Genomic DNA, 17,472 nt, shown 5'->3' with positions numbered 1-17,472 from the left:
ATATATATATATATATAGAGAGAGAGAGATTCCAAGACTGCTCTGAAAAATGTTTCTTTTTCCCTTCAGATCATGCTAGTTATATTAAATACAATAAAACCCAGTTAAAGTGAAACTCAATAGGGAACCATAAATTATCCAGAACAAGCTATATAAATTAATTCAAGGCTAGTTTCAGATTCTGTGGAACCATCAAGTTGCACAGGATGCCATAACTCTTACAAGAAATTCAAAACATATAACATTTATTAGGTATATATTTAAAATACTTTTGTAATATTGCTTATTGACATATCACACTCACAAAAATTACACAGCTAGGCTCAAAACATTCCTTGGCATTGTTATGTTTACATCTTTATACCATCTTTTATTCTTTAAACTATGACTGGATTTGTCAGTTTGGTAATTTACAAACAAGTATTTCAATTTATGAAATTTACAATATTATATAAAATTAGTTTAATTGTTCTGTATTTTTACCTTATTTTTTTTTAAATTTGAAAGCACAGATTATAGTATGAAGGATAGGGACATGTGTATATTAAACTCCCTCCAATTTCTGTTAGCTCTTCAAGATCAACCACACATTTCCTTTAATTTAAAAATGATATTAATTACAATGCCATACTATTAATTTATGAGAATGCTTGTGTGATTTTTTTTTTGGCAACCAGTTTTTAGTATTGAATTAAAAATTGCATTTTTTGGATCATATCTGATGTTCTAATGAAAACTAATAAAACAATCTTCTAACTTCTTAAAAAATTCAAGAATATCTGTTGCATAAATCTTAAATAAATTTTGCACTACATACCCAGTTACTTTGAGTAGGTTAGAAGGCATGCTTACAACTGTTAGAGTAAATAAGGAATATTTCAATGATTAAGAACGGTCTGTAAATTCCTCAAATGTGTGCGAGCGAGAGAGAGATTGTGATGTAGTATGAAAGAAATGATGTGAAGGAACCCACAGGTAAGAAACAAGAAGTATTACGATTATGGAATGGTAACTATAAAGACATTATTTGAGGGAATGTAAATTACTCGGCAAGACTCTGAATAGAGATAATACAATTGAGGCCCACAGGATAAATGCAGTGGATTTTTTTACAAAGTGGTATGATGAGAGGTTATTCCTGCATGTTGCACAACAGCATCACAACAAGCAATGGAGTAAGATACTGTGAGTGGATTTCCAGAAATTAGCTACTTTGACTCCATGAATGTGCCCAAAATCATTAAACTACCAAAGTAACATTTATAAAACTTCCTTATAATTTGCAAGCTACTGTGGTTAATGATACTGAAAGAATAGCATGGCAATATTTTTCCAGAGATAAATTATAAAATTATCAATCTCTAACTATTCATAAAAATTTTAAGTGTGAATCAGTGAATCACTGGTAGATCTACAAATATAATTATCTGTGGAGAACCAGTGTATAGTTATTCTTTCAACTTAACTGCCTGCTTTCTATCATAAAAGTAAAGAATTTCGATTTTTAGCAGCAAATGTTATCACTGAAATCTTATATCTGTTACACAACTTAGTAAATAAATTTATCGTATATACAATACAAAGGTTAGGTTTACAACCTTTTGTGGATAAAATTCACATAAATAAAGAATAAAAATCTGCAGCACTATATATAAGAGAATTTTTGCACTGAGAAAGGAGGAGCAGGATATTAAGCACCATCATCATCATCTTCTTTAATTATGTGGATATCTTTCTGTACCTGAAGTTGCATGTGGAACTAACTGCTATTTGCATGTTTGCAAAAATGAAACAATTTTAAAAATCATAATTTTAGTGTAATATGTACAACAGTTTGAATGTTGAAAAAAAAGATACAAATATTTATGAAGTACTGGAATTAGTAAATGGATGTTTACTATAAAAATTCTGACTATACTATACTAAAGAATGGTGATAATTTAATTACCTAAATGATCAGTGTGGGACATGCATATAATCAGTTATGTATCTCTACAAAAATTCATTCAAGTTTTCATGATAAGAGGTTATAAAATCTAGCATCCTAAGTTTGTTAGAATAATTGACATTTTGGCCATAACAGAAAATTTTAAATCACATTTTTGTGCAATGATGTATTATGTACCATAGTGCATCTAGCTAAGGGGATAAAGCACAGTTATCAGAAAAACCAGAAGGAAAACAGTTTTAAACAACTAGCAGTTATTGTAACGAACTTTATTAACATCATGAATCACAAGTTTAAATACTAGCTTAGTGCTTAGCCGTACATTTTTACACTAAAAAAGTACTGTTTAAATATTCTGTGAAAGGAACTTCAAACAACAATATAAAAATACCATAGCTAAAGCTTATAAACATGAGTAGTAAAAATTATTTGCCGACAACATATTTTGAAATGAAAGTTACTGAACTGTTAATCAAAAATCTTTTCAGTAATACTGCATTGCTCATGTTATTATGCATAATAAAATTATTAATTACTATGATTCTCTACATAATTACATCCTGTAATACTTTCGAAAGTAAATGGCATATATTGTACATTATAAAGAACATTTTCCAAGTAATTTAAGTATCAAAATAGAATGGTCCCTTTGGCAAGCCAACAAAATATCTGCATGAGAATATCTGCAATCCATAAAAGAGCTAAACATAAGATATCACACATATTCTTTAAACATTTAAGCATACTTGGCCATTTTTTATATTTTTCCACAAAGTATTCACATTATATAGGAATTTTGCTTATAACACTGATCATAAATGCCTTAAAGTCACAATGGAAAGTCAAATGATTAGACCTCAAGAATTATCGATTTTACTAAATAACAATTATCAGTCACATGATACTAGTTTATCTGAAATGTGTGTGTTCATCATCAGCAGCAAATAATTATTTGAAGCCAGATATAAACAAGAAGTCATCTGTACTGTTCACTAAATTTATGATGGCAAATCCATTCATAAATAATTATAATAAATAAATAAAATTAGAATATGAAGAGAGAAAGTTGACTAACCGGTTTATAACTTTTTTGTGGGGGTGGAAAAGGGAATGCAAGTTAGGGTGTTAATTAAAAAAACTTCAGTGGTTTTGAATGGGTGAAGAAAAATTACAGATGTAAGTAGAGGATTTGCATTTAATAAAATATCCTAAGAGTGATAACTAATCCATAATCAAATGAATAACAGCATAAGTATCATGATTCTCAATAATTACTTCTGTGAAGCTAAACACACTTTTTCTCCTAAAAGATGTGACAATCTAGTAAATAAATTATGTATAGAATTCCAAAAAGAAAAACTTTTTTTAGGTCAATAACATTCATGATATAAGTAATGGTCTAATGAAGAAAATATAAAATTGTACTAATAAGTAGTCCTTTATTATGGTCATAATCAGTCAAAATTCTATTATAAATTCTATCTCAATATTCATCTGTAGATTTAAAAATTAATAATGTAGTCATAATCCAACATGCATTTAGTGTTCCAATAACAGATTCTCTATGAATTTACTTAGATCATCTTGGAAAAAGTACACAAAAGAACAGTCTGGAAATACTAAATGTGAGTCATAAGCAGACACTGACACAATGTAAAAGCAGGTCCTGCTGACCAAATAAAGATGGAGGGGAGAAAAAGATTAGATGATGCACATATGGTCATAAAAGTGAAACACCACATTTTGGAACCATTAACTGACTTAATACAATCCTGTCATTCGGGTACTATACAATGAGCAACAACATACCTGTGTGTTCTCGCAAAATATTTTTAAACTAGTGAAATAAATGAACACAAAACTTGTCTGCAATATCAACATATCTGCTTACAAAAAAGTTGGAAGACAGTATAAAAATACATCTTCATATTGCATACAAACTATATTTTCCCCTCTTTTTTATATATATATATTAAAAGTTATAATTAAATTGAAGGGTAACATTAACCTACTCTAGAACTAGTTACATTCACAACCATTTGTTCCTGTTATGTGGCTTATGAAAAAAAAAAAAAAAAAGGAAACAAAGAAAGGAAAAAAAAAATTACAAAATCACTAGCTGCAAATTATAGCTTTCCTTTCACAGACATTCATGGCATATAAAGGGATAATCATATATCAAAATGAAGATTACAGCAAATTATCATGAAACTGAATACTGTAAGAAATTTTACACTTGATTTAAAACGGTCCATCTGCAATACAGTGTCCAAAAAAGTTAACTTTAATAAAGTTTATGGTCATAAGGTAACAATAACATTAACCATCTTCCTTTAAGCAACTTTAATATATGATCAGTTTTTCAAATTTACTAAAATTAAACAATTAAGCTTTCAACTGCACAGCAGGTGAATAAACATAGGAAAGCTGGAGTTAAGTAATTATTACTATGCATACAGGTTACTGTTGGCAACAATAACAGGAAAGATGCATGCTTTTTTGACCAAATTCACCACTATAGTCAGCAGTTTTCTTCTCATAAATATTTCCTTTGAGACACTGCAGATGGCTGTCATAACAGAAAAGAAATGAGAAATTCATTTCAGATGATTCACTAAATATTCCCCCCTCCCCACATACACACATACACAATCACAGTTTTTTTCAAAGCCAACAGGCAATAACTGGAAAATATGGCAAGAAGGCAACACTTCTTTTTTTTTTAGCGATGTGTCATAAGTTCTTCCTTTATTATCACTCAGAAACAAACAAACAGAAAAAATTTCGGAAATCTTTTGATGCTCAAAAGCAGGACAATTTTTAAAGTTATACTCCAAGTTCATAAGGAATTATTCCACACAGGGACAAACAAGGCATAATAAATTCCAATATATATATATGTATATATATTTTCAGTAGCTGTACAAGTTTTATCATAAGCCTTGTTTTCCCTCAAGAAATGCTTTATACAGTGCCTTCAATTATATTGAATCTGCCAAGAGAAATGACAGTGGCTATGATGGCAATAACCATGGGAAATATTTTGAGATCATAACAATTTACAATATAATGACCTAGCAACAATCACTGTAATACCTTATTTTGCGATCACCATTTTGTTCCATACCTGCTGCATCTGAAATCAAAAATGCATATTAACATTTATAAAAAATAAATATGGCAATAAAGTAAGCATATGAAAATAGTTATTAATGTAGTACTGCAAAAATGCTACATATGTCAAAAACTTACCAGAAATCTTTATTTTGCAGTCAAGTTTTTAAATTTAACTTAAAAACAAATACAACAGTGCCAAGTAATTTCATAGCTGAAAGGATGATGAGCAATGTCAGATTAAAAAAAATGATTCTGAATTAAATAATATTCAATTATAGATGTCGACCAAACAACCCTGTTTTGAATTCAATTCAGAGAGCAGGTAAAAATCCAGAATACCTGCAGTACTTGATGGTGAGAGTTTAGTCAGTAAACGAGCTACTGATAATTGATAACTGAAATCGTAATTATGGGAAAAGAGCCAAAAACTCTAAGGTGAATATACAAAATATAATCAAATATCTCCATATTATACTTAAGGCAACAACCTGCAATCACATGAAGTCGTTTTAAGAAGTTAATATCAAATGCAACTTGATAAAGTGAGCACAACATTTACATCTGCAATGAAAACATTTCTAAGAAATTATATACTTTGAACTCACACTACACCCTCCATACACAATCTGCCCACCCCCCAACAACCACACACAATGATAATGTAATCAAATCAGTACCACCATGAGTTGCAGACAAGAAAGTTGCATGGTCCTGAAATTGAGAAAACAAGGGTTTAGAATAAGCAATCCCATTTTTGGTTAGAAATTTCTGCAGAAAAAAAAAACAATCTTCAGTGCACCAAAAACTTTTCTGTAGATACAGAAAAACTAAAAAGCAAATGAAATGTTGAATGAAAAAGCAACTAAAATGTTGGCCCACAGTTTGACTTTTGGATATGAATTTGTAATGCATAATTCCATGAATGTCAATAATATGTGAAAGGTGACAAGTATCGAATAAGAGGAAATGAAAATAAGGAAGAAGCAAAAAGTGACTGTTACAATAGTGAGGCTCCTACCTGAGTACGACTAGAGTGAACTGAGAAGAATGATTATAATTGCAAATGAGTTAATAGAAACAAAACATAGTGTAGAAAAGTTAAACAACAAGAAAAAAAAAATCGTGCATAAGTTGTAGATGTATGTGGACCTGAATCTGATGGATGAAAGAACTTTTTTTGGAGGGGGGGGGGATCTTCGTGTGAGCATATGCATAGGAATGAACAAAAAAAAAAAAAAAAAAATACAGTTTTCTCATGTCTCTAATATGAAGGTGACTCATTAAAACAAAGGTAGCTGTGAACAGAAATAGAAAATGCAATGCAATTCACATACAGGTATTAGTGAGATCTGTCTGAGGGAGGCAAGACTGGACATGGCAGATTGAAGGCATTACTGTTGATAATAACAGATGTAGGAAACAGTACATTCAAGGTTCTCTGATGTTAGCTATAGGTTAAGACAAGATATATAGTCAGTAGCTGCTATCTGCTATGAAGTGCAAAGGAGATGAAGCTGACATGTATCAGTGAATCAGTTCAATAAGTGTGGGAGTGGGTGATTATTATAGGGAACTTCGACTATGGGGACATGAAGTAGAAGAGGCAAAGGATGCATGGGAGAGGGGGAGGGATTTATGCAGCTTCTAAGAGATAATTACCTGAAATCAGCATGTGAGGGAGGGGATTAGGCTGGGTCTAGTTCTAGTATCAAAACAAAACCATTTGTAGCCTCTTCATATCTCCGAAGGGCAGTATTCCCTTATACATGCATTCAAGTGTTTATAGGATATCATGTTTTTTGCTTGCTCATATAATCCAGACAAGCCAAAAGTTTTGAAGTGAGAAAGAAAGAATATGTCAGTGACTTGGAGCAGAAAAGGAAAGAATTGTCTGGACTAGCCCACCATACTTTGACCACAAATTATGTTGTTGAATGAGATACATCCACCATGCCTTACATAGAAGAAGACTTTTTTGTAGACAAATCAAGAAAGGCTATGGCACAGAAACCAGGTTTTATTCTATTTTCAGTTCTGAGTTCAAGGAGAAGTACAGCGGATATAGTGTGGATACTTTGGGTCTTTGCAATGAGTCTTTGGATTCCATGGAATCTCCTTGCAATAATAATTATGGCTACATGGTTGTCATATGTTTACAGTTTTAGATACCTTGTTGTTATGCTTTTATGAATAAACAATGTTAAACTGTATTACTTGCTTTTTGCAAGGAGATTCCATGGAATCCAAAGAGGGATTCCATGGAATCCAAAGAGGGATTTCTCAACTTCGAGACTTTTAATATCATGGTGTAAAAACATTCATAATTTAAAATTATGAATATTTTTACAAATTGTTTATGTTAGTACATTATTAGTTTTGGTTTCATAACATGTATTGTTGGCAGTTGTGATGTGCCCATTATTGATGTTATTTTGTCAAAATGAAATGTAAAGCATAAAAAAAAAAAAAAAAAAAAAAAATTGTACTTACTGGATTTGGATAGTTGTGTTACTTCCGGAAACTTTATTATGGTTTAAAATTATTAAGCGCTGTGTTTTGTAAAGACATTCTCGTAACGCTAACGGAGACGACAAATCAGCCATTATAACTCTTCTTGCTTGCCACTTTCATGAAGTGCAGATGCTCGCCGAGGAGTTTGATGGGCGATTGACAGCTGATACAGAGAGAGGGTTCAGTATCGAGATAACGGAAACAATGAAAGCGTTTGGTATCGAAGTAACGGAGGAAAAACAAGGGAGAGCTAATAGAAGTTTAAGAACATAGGCAGAGGGATCTTGTTCTTACAAAGTTTATTTAATTGTATGTGACAGTGGGAGGAATATTAATAGAAGATTCCAAAAAAGAAATCGTAGAACTGCGAGCCTTTAAAGTGGAGGAGTTAAGACTGTAAATAAGTATTGGTAAATAAAAGAAAATATCGCAACTGACGTTCGATAGGAATGTTCGAGGAAATGCTGATTGGAAAATTTCATCTGTTTTAAGGATGCTAGATCTATCTGTAATTTCTACTGGAAAAAGAGACGGAATTTAGCAATTTAGATAAAGCAGTAGAAGAAACCTTTTTTGTTGGCACAAAAAAATTAACAAAATCTAACTGCATGAGGTAAGAGTACTTATACTTCGGTGAATTCAGAATATCTACACTTCAGAGTCAGGAGGAATAATGTGTACTGCATAAGGGTGATGAGAAAGGATTCTGTGAAAAAGAAGAAGAGAATCTTATATCTTCAGAAAAAGGCCTTAGCAAAGAAACTGACTATGAACATTTTGTTATTGTGTAAACAAGGTGTTTAGTCTAGTCGATGTGATTAAGTATGTGTTAAACAAACCAGTAATAGAATGAGTCAGAGAATGGGTGATCTCTAAAGTGCAAGTTTATTTTAAAAGGCCTTGGATCCAGTTAATTTTGTAGTTAGTCATGTAATTTTATTTGAGGTGTATATATTGTTTTTGTTTTATTAAATGTGTATATTTTGTATTTAGTCTTGAGTCAGTGATTTTTTGGATACTGAAAGAAACAGTTAAAAGTCATTGCACCAATCAGAATTGAACCCTTGTGCATATATATATAAACACTCTGAAAGAGAAATAATTATTATAGAGAAAATCTCATAACAAATGAGGATTGATGATAATTAATAAATAAATAATCTCTCTTCTTTATACATTTATACAATGTTAATTATTTTTTAATATACAGTAATAAATCAGAAGAATTAACTTTTTGCTTTTTAGCTTAAAAATGCTCACTTCAATAGCAGTTGGTGAAAACATCTCATGCATATTAATTCAAATTGTCAAGGTATTTCAATTACATCATCCCCCTCCATGTCCAAGGGAAATAAGATTTTTTTTGTCCAATTTTCTAATGGTCTGAAATTCTTCATAATATATTTTTTAATATATAAGACAACATTACATTTTACTGTTTTGAGAAAAAGAAAGCACATTGTCCTCAATTTACATGGTCAAAAAATTTGTTACAAATTTTCTTTTTCCATGGTATGATTTTGGGTTTATACATTTTAACAATAACAAAAAGTGTATGATCTATTAAAAACTATGCAGATGTCCCATACCCATTGTTATGGGTATAGGACAACTGGTAGTGCAAAGCTATTGAGTACGTTACACCAGATGTTATGGTACACTGAGGCATAAGTCTGTCAGATACATGGGTGCAATTTTCAGATGCAACAATTAAGATACAAAATACTATTCTATAATGTGGATTTGAATGATCTATTATTATAAGCACATAACTGGTCTACTAGCTAATGTATTATTTATTAAGGTAAATTGTTTGAAAATAATATAAAGAGACAATTGTTCAAACATGGGCTGCTATATCTTAAATTATGAAATGTTTAAATAAAAATATTTATTCTGTTTTGTAGCACAAATTTTTCTTAGCTTCTTCTCATATACAGTTACATAGATATTCCCACTAAGCCAGGAATTCTAATTTGCACATTGTTTTATTTTATTTATTAACAGACAGTAATCTGAGAGCTTTATGTGAATCATCTGGAATTCAACCATTTGAATTATGTATGTAACTAAAACAAAGCTTTTTAGACCTTTATATTTGGACCTGAACAAATATCTACTTATTTCATTTTGAATACTGGACATACAGAGGGATGCATTCCTAATGGATATATATATATATATATATATATATATATATATACCATCATTCTGTTACTGATCATTTTATTTGATACTTTATTCAAAGCATTTATTCCAGACATTAAGAATATGTTATCTTTGCTTCTTACATCAACATTACCATCTGATTACTTCTGCAGTATTTCCAAGTATGCTTAAACCATCAGAACATTGTGCTTCATGATAGTTACTTTCTATATTCTTACTGCTACTTTTAAACATATTTGGCTTTCTTAAAATTTTCTAATAGTACCAAGTGTAAGATGGACTTTTGATATTTCTAATTTTGAGGGAGTACTTATGGGCTAAAGCTGGATAACTAGGAGGAGACCTCAGCATCAGTAAAGTTCAAGATTCGTACTATCAACATATGAAACATCAATGGAAAAGAGATGGAAATAGCAGAATTGGATAGGTACCAGATCAACATAATAGGTGCTACTGAAACAAAGAAGACAAAATCTGTCTGCTTTATAGTGATATCTAATGTGATATTGTTGGGAGAGTACAATGAATAATGGAGGCAAAGACCACATTGTCCAGTGATTTGAATTCACAGGATATTATTCAGTGCAGTGTATGTGAAATGTATTCATCGAGAAAATTAAAGAATAGGTGGAAGGAAATTGAAACTGGAGAGAGAGTATGTATTAAGTGTTTTAAAAGTGTTTATTAGATGATGAGAACACAACAAATACCGACAATAAGATGGAAAATAATGTTATTAATGTCGAATGCACGGCTGTGGAAACAGAGGAGAATGAAATGGATATTAATAAAGAACTAGCACGCCTTAAATGTTATCCTTTATAGGACAAAGTGCGAAATTTAAAAATTACAGAAGCGGCACAAATTAAGCAGGCCTGAAAAAAGAAAGAAGCACGTGATACAAAGGAATAATAAAGACCGACTGAATAAACAAGAAAAAGTGGTTAAAGAAAAAATTATGTATGGCGACTGGATGATCAGGGTGGTACTTAATGAAAGTAGGACGAAATTGTGTTTCTCGGGCGCAAAAATTCACGATGTTAGCTACTCCATCCGGATGCAAAAAGGTAAGTCAAAGGAAATTGTCTTGGTTGGCACAAATGATTTGAGAGGCAAGAAGTATTCTATGAGGGAGGATGTAAAGGAGTTCTTAGAAGAAGCAAAACTGAAGAGTGTGAAGGTGAAGATTGTAAGTCTCTTACCATGTTATGATAGACATGAACTGAAGAGGAGGAGGGCACTGATAACCAATGAGTCTATACATATGAGATTGTGCAAAAGGAATGATGTAGAATTTGTGATCTCTGTTTGAAGGAAAGAAGGATTTGTACAATGCTGATTGCTACATCTAAATGGTTTTGGTTTTAGGTGTCTGGAGAGAGAGCTTTGTTCACCAAGCATGCTGAAGTGCAAATTCAGGGAAACTTAAGCAATTAGGGTGGAAGCAAGTGAGTTTGTGTAAAGACACCCATAAAGTGAGTGAGTGTGAGAATGACAAAGTGAGGAATCTAGTCTCTCTAGCCAAAATATTGAATAGGGTAGTCAATTCAGAAAGTAAAGGTGGGTGGGGGACTAAAGGAATGTTGCAGTTTCTATATACTAATACCAGAAGTATCAGGAACAAGAGGGAAGAGATTTGGACATTGGTTAGTGCAACCTCGCCAAAGATTATAAGCATTAGTGAGACTTGGCTAACAGATGATGTAGTTAGAGGGATAGAATGTGATGGGTTTAGTATTTTCAGAGAAGATAGAGAAGATAGGATGGGGTAGGAGTACTGCTGATGACAGCAAATGAATTGCAACGAAAAAGAATAGGAGACAGGTGGCTGTTCATTTGAAGAAATCTGGTGTGAGATTACCACTAGTAAGACAAAATATACAGTTGGTTGTTGCTATAGGCCAGTGAGTTTCACACGTGATCTGAACGGTATGCATTGCCAAATTAGTACAAGTGATTATTATGGGGGCTTAAACTATGGAAATATAGACTAGAAGAAAGATCACATGGCAGGAAGGAAATAGAATTTATATTCCTGTTAAAAATGCTTAATTACTTAAGGAAGCATGGGATGGAAGGGACTGGGGGTGGGAGAGTGCTGGACCTGGTCATAGGATCAGAACAGCTATCCATGACCAAGGTGACAACATTGTTTCCAACTGGTGAAAGTGACCATGCAGTCTTGACTCGGGAGATCGTAAAACATGAGGAACATTCTATCAAGAAGGGGCATTTGTGGAACTACAAGGCAGGTGATTATGACATGTTAAGGAAGAAGCTTAAATCTGTATCATGGCATGTAGTTAAGGGTCATCTAGAGGAAGCAGTATTAAATTGTATACATAGGGTAAGGAGGGTTAATCGGGTAGGAGTTACATGGATGAATGACATCATTAAGCACGAGCTGCAGAAGAAGAAGAAAATGCTGTGGAGGGTATATAAAGAGAAAGGTGACCAGCAAACTCAGACAAATTACAAGGCTCAGGCAAGGAAGGCAAAATCAGATTATGAGAAGAATCTAGCTGAGCAAGCCAAAAGAAATCCCAAAGAGTTCTTTTCTTATATGGCAAGTAAGAGGAAGAATGACTATGGAAGATTAACCTGAATGAGAGATGATGGTCACGAGGGGACAGAAGTAAATAAAACAGATGATTTACTGAGTGACCACTTTGCAAGGATATATATCATCCTAGTGATGTTACTGCTTTAACCTATGTGAGAGACACTAGTATCAGAACAGAGGTGGATGAACTGGAGGTTCTTAGGATGTTGCAGAATCTCAATGTAAATACAGCTGTGGGATTAGATGAGATAACAGCTAGGGTTTTGAGAGAATGTGCAAGGGAACTGGCAATGCCTTTGACTAGTCAGTTTAATTTAAGTCTCAGCTCTAGTAAAGTACCAAGGGAGTGCATTCCCTTGCATAAGGGAGGTTCTAAGACTACAGTAGTAAATTACAGACCAATCAGTATCTCAGGTGTGGTGGTAAAAGTACTAGAAAAATTGATAAAAAAGAGAATTTAAAAATGGGTAGATAAAAATGTGATACTGTATGAGGGTCAATATGGCTTTGTGAAGGGTTGGTGATGCCTTAGTAATGTAATAACTTTTTATAATAGAGTAACAGCTGAGTTGGATAAAGGAAATGGCTACAGAAAGATTTTGCAAAGGCATTTGACAGAATCCCACATGGAACTGTGTTATACAAATTACAACAAATGGGGATGGATATGACACTAGTTAAGTGGATAAGTGTTCAGTTGTTTGCTGATGACGCAAAATTAGTAGAGTAATAGTTAATCAAGGCAATGTGGAGAGCTTACAGGATGATTTAAATAGGCTGTCAGTATGAGAAAACGTTCATGGGTGTTAGTTTAGTTTCGAAAAATGTAGAGTTATGCATTTTGGAATAAATAGATTACAAGCTGCATATCATATTGATAGCACTGTACTCCAGGAAACAGATTAAACTAGAGATCTAGGAGTGGTGGTAGACAGAGTTAAAGTTTAGAGGACATATTGCTAAGGTTGATAAGATAGCCCATAAGATTACTTGGCAAATGAAGAACACATTAACAAGGAAGGTAGAGATAGGAAGTTGTCATTCCTCTTTATGAGGCCTTGATATGCCCACATCTGGATTACCGTGTTCAACTCTGGTCCACTGGGTTTCTCGGGGATGAGGAAGCAGTGGAGAGGGTTCGGAGATGAGTGATCAAGATGGTGAGTGGCCTGTAGAATATTCCCTATGAGGATAGACTGATGGTGTGAGAATTGCAGAAGTTGGCTGATAGGAGAAAAAGAAGAGATATGATAGAAACATTTGCATTGCTTAAAGAGTTTTATAGGATAGATGCAGATCTGGTCCCTCTAGCCAAATGCTGAAATTTGGCTAGAGGGACCAGAACAAGGGGTCATCCCTGGAGGGTGAATAAAGGTGTGGCTTTAATCCTTTATCCAAGTGCAAGCACATTAAGAATATAATTTCTTGGCATCTTTAATTTATAACCAAGTGAAAAATCTTTCAATAACTAGCTCTAATCCAGAGCATTTTAATAATTTTATTTCCCTCTTTTTTTGGGGGGGGGGGAAATCTCCAGTGGGAAAGCCTAGAGTTTGAGCAGGTGTTCACACAATTTCAGAAGTTTTTATGACTTCCATTTCTTGCAAATGAAATGATCTAAACAACTGCAGGTTGAGCTTGAGAAGCCGACAATCACTCCAATCATCGACAACAGCCAGAGTCCCAGAATTTGTACTCACTATCTGGCTCATATGCAATCCAAGTAACAACTGAAAAACAAAATGGGTTCTGTAAAGTCAGAAAGAAAAAAACAATACAAAGAACCAGCAGAAAACAAAACTGCAACTGGAAAGGGTACCTCCTATCATACTGCAAGCCAAGGAAAAATCGACAGAAGTGGTCACAGCCCTCAAAAATTGCAAAATAAATTTTATGAAAGTCAGGAACACAGACGGGGGTGTCCAAATACGGCCAGAGACAGTAACTGACTACAACACACTCACTAAACTTATAGACAATAAAAATGTCCGATACCAAATGTTCATTTTAAAAAGTGCAAAAAAAACCGTGCCTTATAACAGAATCTGACAAAGCCAAAGAAGTCGTAAAAGGCCTCCAGAACTGTAGGCTAAACCCTGTTAAAGTTAGCTGTATGCTCCTAGGAACATATGTAATTGGCCAATGCCTCCTGTCCCCTAGTGGAAATCAAAAAAAGTACCAAGAAATTTACAACCTAAAAGCCATCTGTGACCTGGCTATAAAACCAGAGCTATTATGATGGAAGGCATCAACTGGACAAGGCCACCATTGTCAAAAATTTGAACACTTGGAATGCTACTTCAAGACTGATTTCTGCTACATTAAATGAGAAAACCATGTAATGGCTTACTGTAAAAAATCAAGAACAGAGCCAGCTGAATGTGGCAACTGTGATAGACCCACCAACTACAGAGGTGCAATACTTGGCCACTCAAAAATCAACAAAAGAAAACCTAAAAGCCCCATCAACAACAGCACAGATACCCACAGCAAATGCCAATAACTTCACAACATCAGAATAAACCATTCAAACACATGCCTTGTATGCAGAGGTGGTGGCTTCAAAAGCTGCAGGAAAAACTGAATCCCAATCAAATCCAGCAAAGCTGAAGTCATAGAATCCATTCGAGGCAAAATGTTAATTGAGTTCAGCAAAGCAAACCCCAGCCAGGACTCCACAAACACGTTTATGAGACATCCTTAGTAGACTAGTTGATGGTTAACAAATGCATAAGGCCAAACCCTCCACAGATTGTGTTATGGGCCAATGATCTAGGAAACAAAATGTGAACTAAAGAATTTACAGCTTGCTACAGTGCCGAGGTAATCCTTCTAAACGAAACACATCTTCAATCAGTCAACAACCCAAAGTTCAGGAATTATGTTCTACACTGTAATGCTGGGGAGCACAGCCATATCAGTCAAGCTCAATACAGACTATGATGAAAACTGTAGTAAATGCTGCCAGAGGTACAGGTCCCCTGAAAAGTTACTCCGTATATAACATTTCAAACATTTATTGGAAGTAGACGTGACTGAAATTCTACACGCTAAGCAGTGCCAGTAGTAGTGCGAGAACTGTAAGCTAAAATGCACAGAATACATAAACCCTATCCAACTAACACCACCTATTGAGGTACATGAAATCAAACTTAAGAATAGGAAACCATCAGGCCCAGGTGGGATGTCTAACAAAATCATTAAATCGCATGGATAGGCTTATGTATTTTCACTATATTATTTCAGGAAATTACAACGTACTAGGATATACATTAAAATAAATTTTAATATATTTCTATATTTCGGCAACGTCACACTGCCATTTTCAAGAACTTAGGTACAAGATACGTGCACGCAGGCACAGCCAAACAATAAATGAGCAAAAAGTATGAAGCTATTATTTCTCCTAAAGTCCTGATGGTCTTCTGATGTAGGTTTCCGAAATTTGAGGAAGTCTCATGCAGCCAAATTTGTTGAGGTTTGGCTCGTTTCTTAGGGCTGAAGCTGATTCTATGAAAAGCCTTTCATATCTATATTTGCTACGGTGTATTATCCTGGCTTTTTTTACCGTATTCTATGGCAGGTATCCAGAGCATGGTCAGCAAGACCAGAGTGGCTGTATTGGTGAAACCGGATGTAGTCCTTGTGTTCTGAAATCCTGATATTTGCTGTCCTGCCTGTTTGGCCGAAGTAGGACAGCTTACAGCTGCAAGGGACCTGGTACACACCAGGTAGGTCTAGGTGGGGGGGGTCTTTTGTTGAGCAGATAAGGGATGCCAATTTTTTATATGGTTTGTAACAAGTTAAGTTATGTTTTTTGAAGATTTTTGTGATTTTTTCTGAGGTGCCTCGGATATAGGGTATGGTGATGGATTTAGAGTAATCCTTGTTGTGAGGGGGGGTTGTGTTTTACTGGTTTTAATAATTTTTGGATTTTTTTTTGGGGGGGGGGGGTAGCCATTGGCTGAGAACGTGTTGAGGATGTGTTTTAGTTCTGTGGGTAGGGCATTGTCATTCGAGCAGATAAGTTTATCCCTGTTGTGTAGTGTCTTAATGACTCCATATTGTTGTGAGGGGGGATGGTGGGATTGTTGGTGAATGTATCTGCCTGTATGGGTGGGTTTTCTATATAATGAGAAAACCAAGGTTCCATCAAGGTTGGCAGGTGACTAGTGTGTCTAAGAAAGGAATGCAGTTGTTTTTTTTCCTCTTCCAGGGTGAATTTGATTCTGGGGTGTTGGTTGTTTAAGTGTGTTAAGAAGGAGACGAGCGCATCGGAGCCATGTGGCCAAATAGCGAATACATCATCTACATAGCGAAGCCAAATGGTTGGTTTTTGTGGGGCAGAGTTCAAGGCTTCCTCTTCAAAAGTCTCCATATAAAAGTTGGCCAAGGGTGGGGAGGGTGGAGAACCCATGGCTGTCCCCTCTATTTGTTTGTAGAATTTTCCTTGCCAAACAAAATAGCCTGAGTTCATTGTGAACTGAAATAGGGCTGTGAAATTTGGCTTGGATTAGCTCTAAGGATTCTTTGAGTGGGACATTTGTAAATAAGGAGGAGACATCAAAACTGACCATTATGTCAGTGTGTTTGAGTGTAAGGTTTTCTATGCTGGCTTTGAAGTGGGCTGAGTTTTTTTTTTTTTTTTTTTTTTTTTTTTTTTTTTTTATGTATGAAGGTGTGTTGCCAGTATAGTGTGAGAGAGCTTTGGCCAAATGTTTTGCTAGTTTGTATGTAGAGGAATCAATGCCATCCACTATGGGATGTAATGGCACATTTTCCTTCTGAATTTTTGGGAGTCCATAAATACGGGGGGTGGGGGGGGGGGGGGAAGGTATGGAGTTATATGGTTTTAGTTTGTTGGTGATTTCCACAGGCCAAGAAGTGACCTTAAATTCCACATTTTCTGCGGAAATCACCAACAAACTAAAACCATATAACTCCATACCCCCCCCCCCCCTGTATTTATGGACTCCCAAAAATTCAGAAGGAAAATGTGCCATTACATCCCATAGTGGATGGCATTGATTCCCCCACATACAAACTAGCAAAACATTTGGCCAAAGCTCTCTCACACTATACTGGCAACACACCTTCATACATAAAAAAAACTCAGCCCACTTCAAAGCCAGCATAGAAAACCTTACACTCAAACACACTGACA

General features: G+C 34.4%; 1 protein-coding gene across 2 annotated transcripts in view; it reads right to left on the bottom strand.

Annotated features, from left to right (window-relative positions):
* Positions 1-2,200: 2,200 nt before the first annotated feature.
* The window catches only part of LOC150107168 (uncharacterized), a 246,019-nt gene continuing 230,747 nt past the window's right edge, over positions 2,201-17,472 (bottom strand). For both annotated transcript variants that reach the window (XM_090391690.1, XM_090391691.1), the window contains exon 7: positions 2,201-5,084. In XM_090391690.1, coding sequence (XP_090247816.1) covers positions 5,023-5,084 — 62 coding nt within the window. In that variant the 3' untranslated portion in view covers positions 2,201-5,022. The remainder of the gene's footprint in view (positions 5,085-17,472) is intronic.

The sequence above is a fragment of the Typopeltis vanoorti genome, chromosome 4 (assembly GCF_054136105.1).
Source record: "Typopeltis vanoorti isolate ZY-2024b chromosome 4, IOZ_Tvanoo_1.0, whole genome shotgun sequence".
Taxonomy (NCBI): domain Eukaryota; kingdom Metazoa; phylum Arthropoda; class Arachnida; order Uropygi; family Thelyphonidae; genus Typopeltis; species Typopeltis vanoorti.
This window is presented reverse-complemented; position numbering and strand designations above follow the sequence as displayed.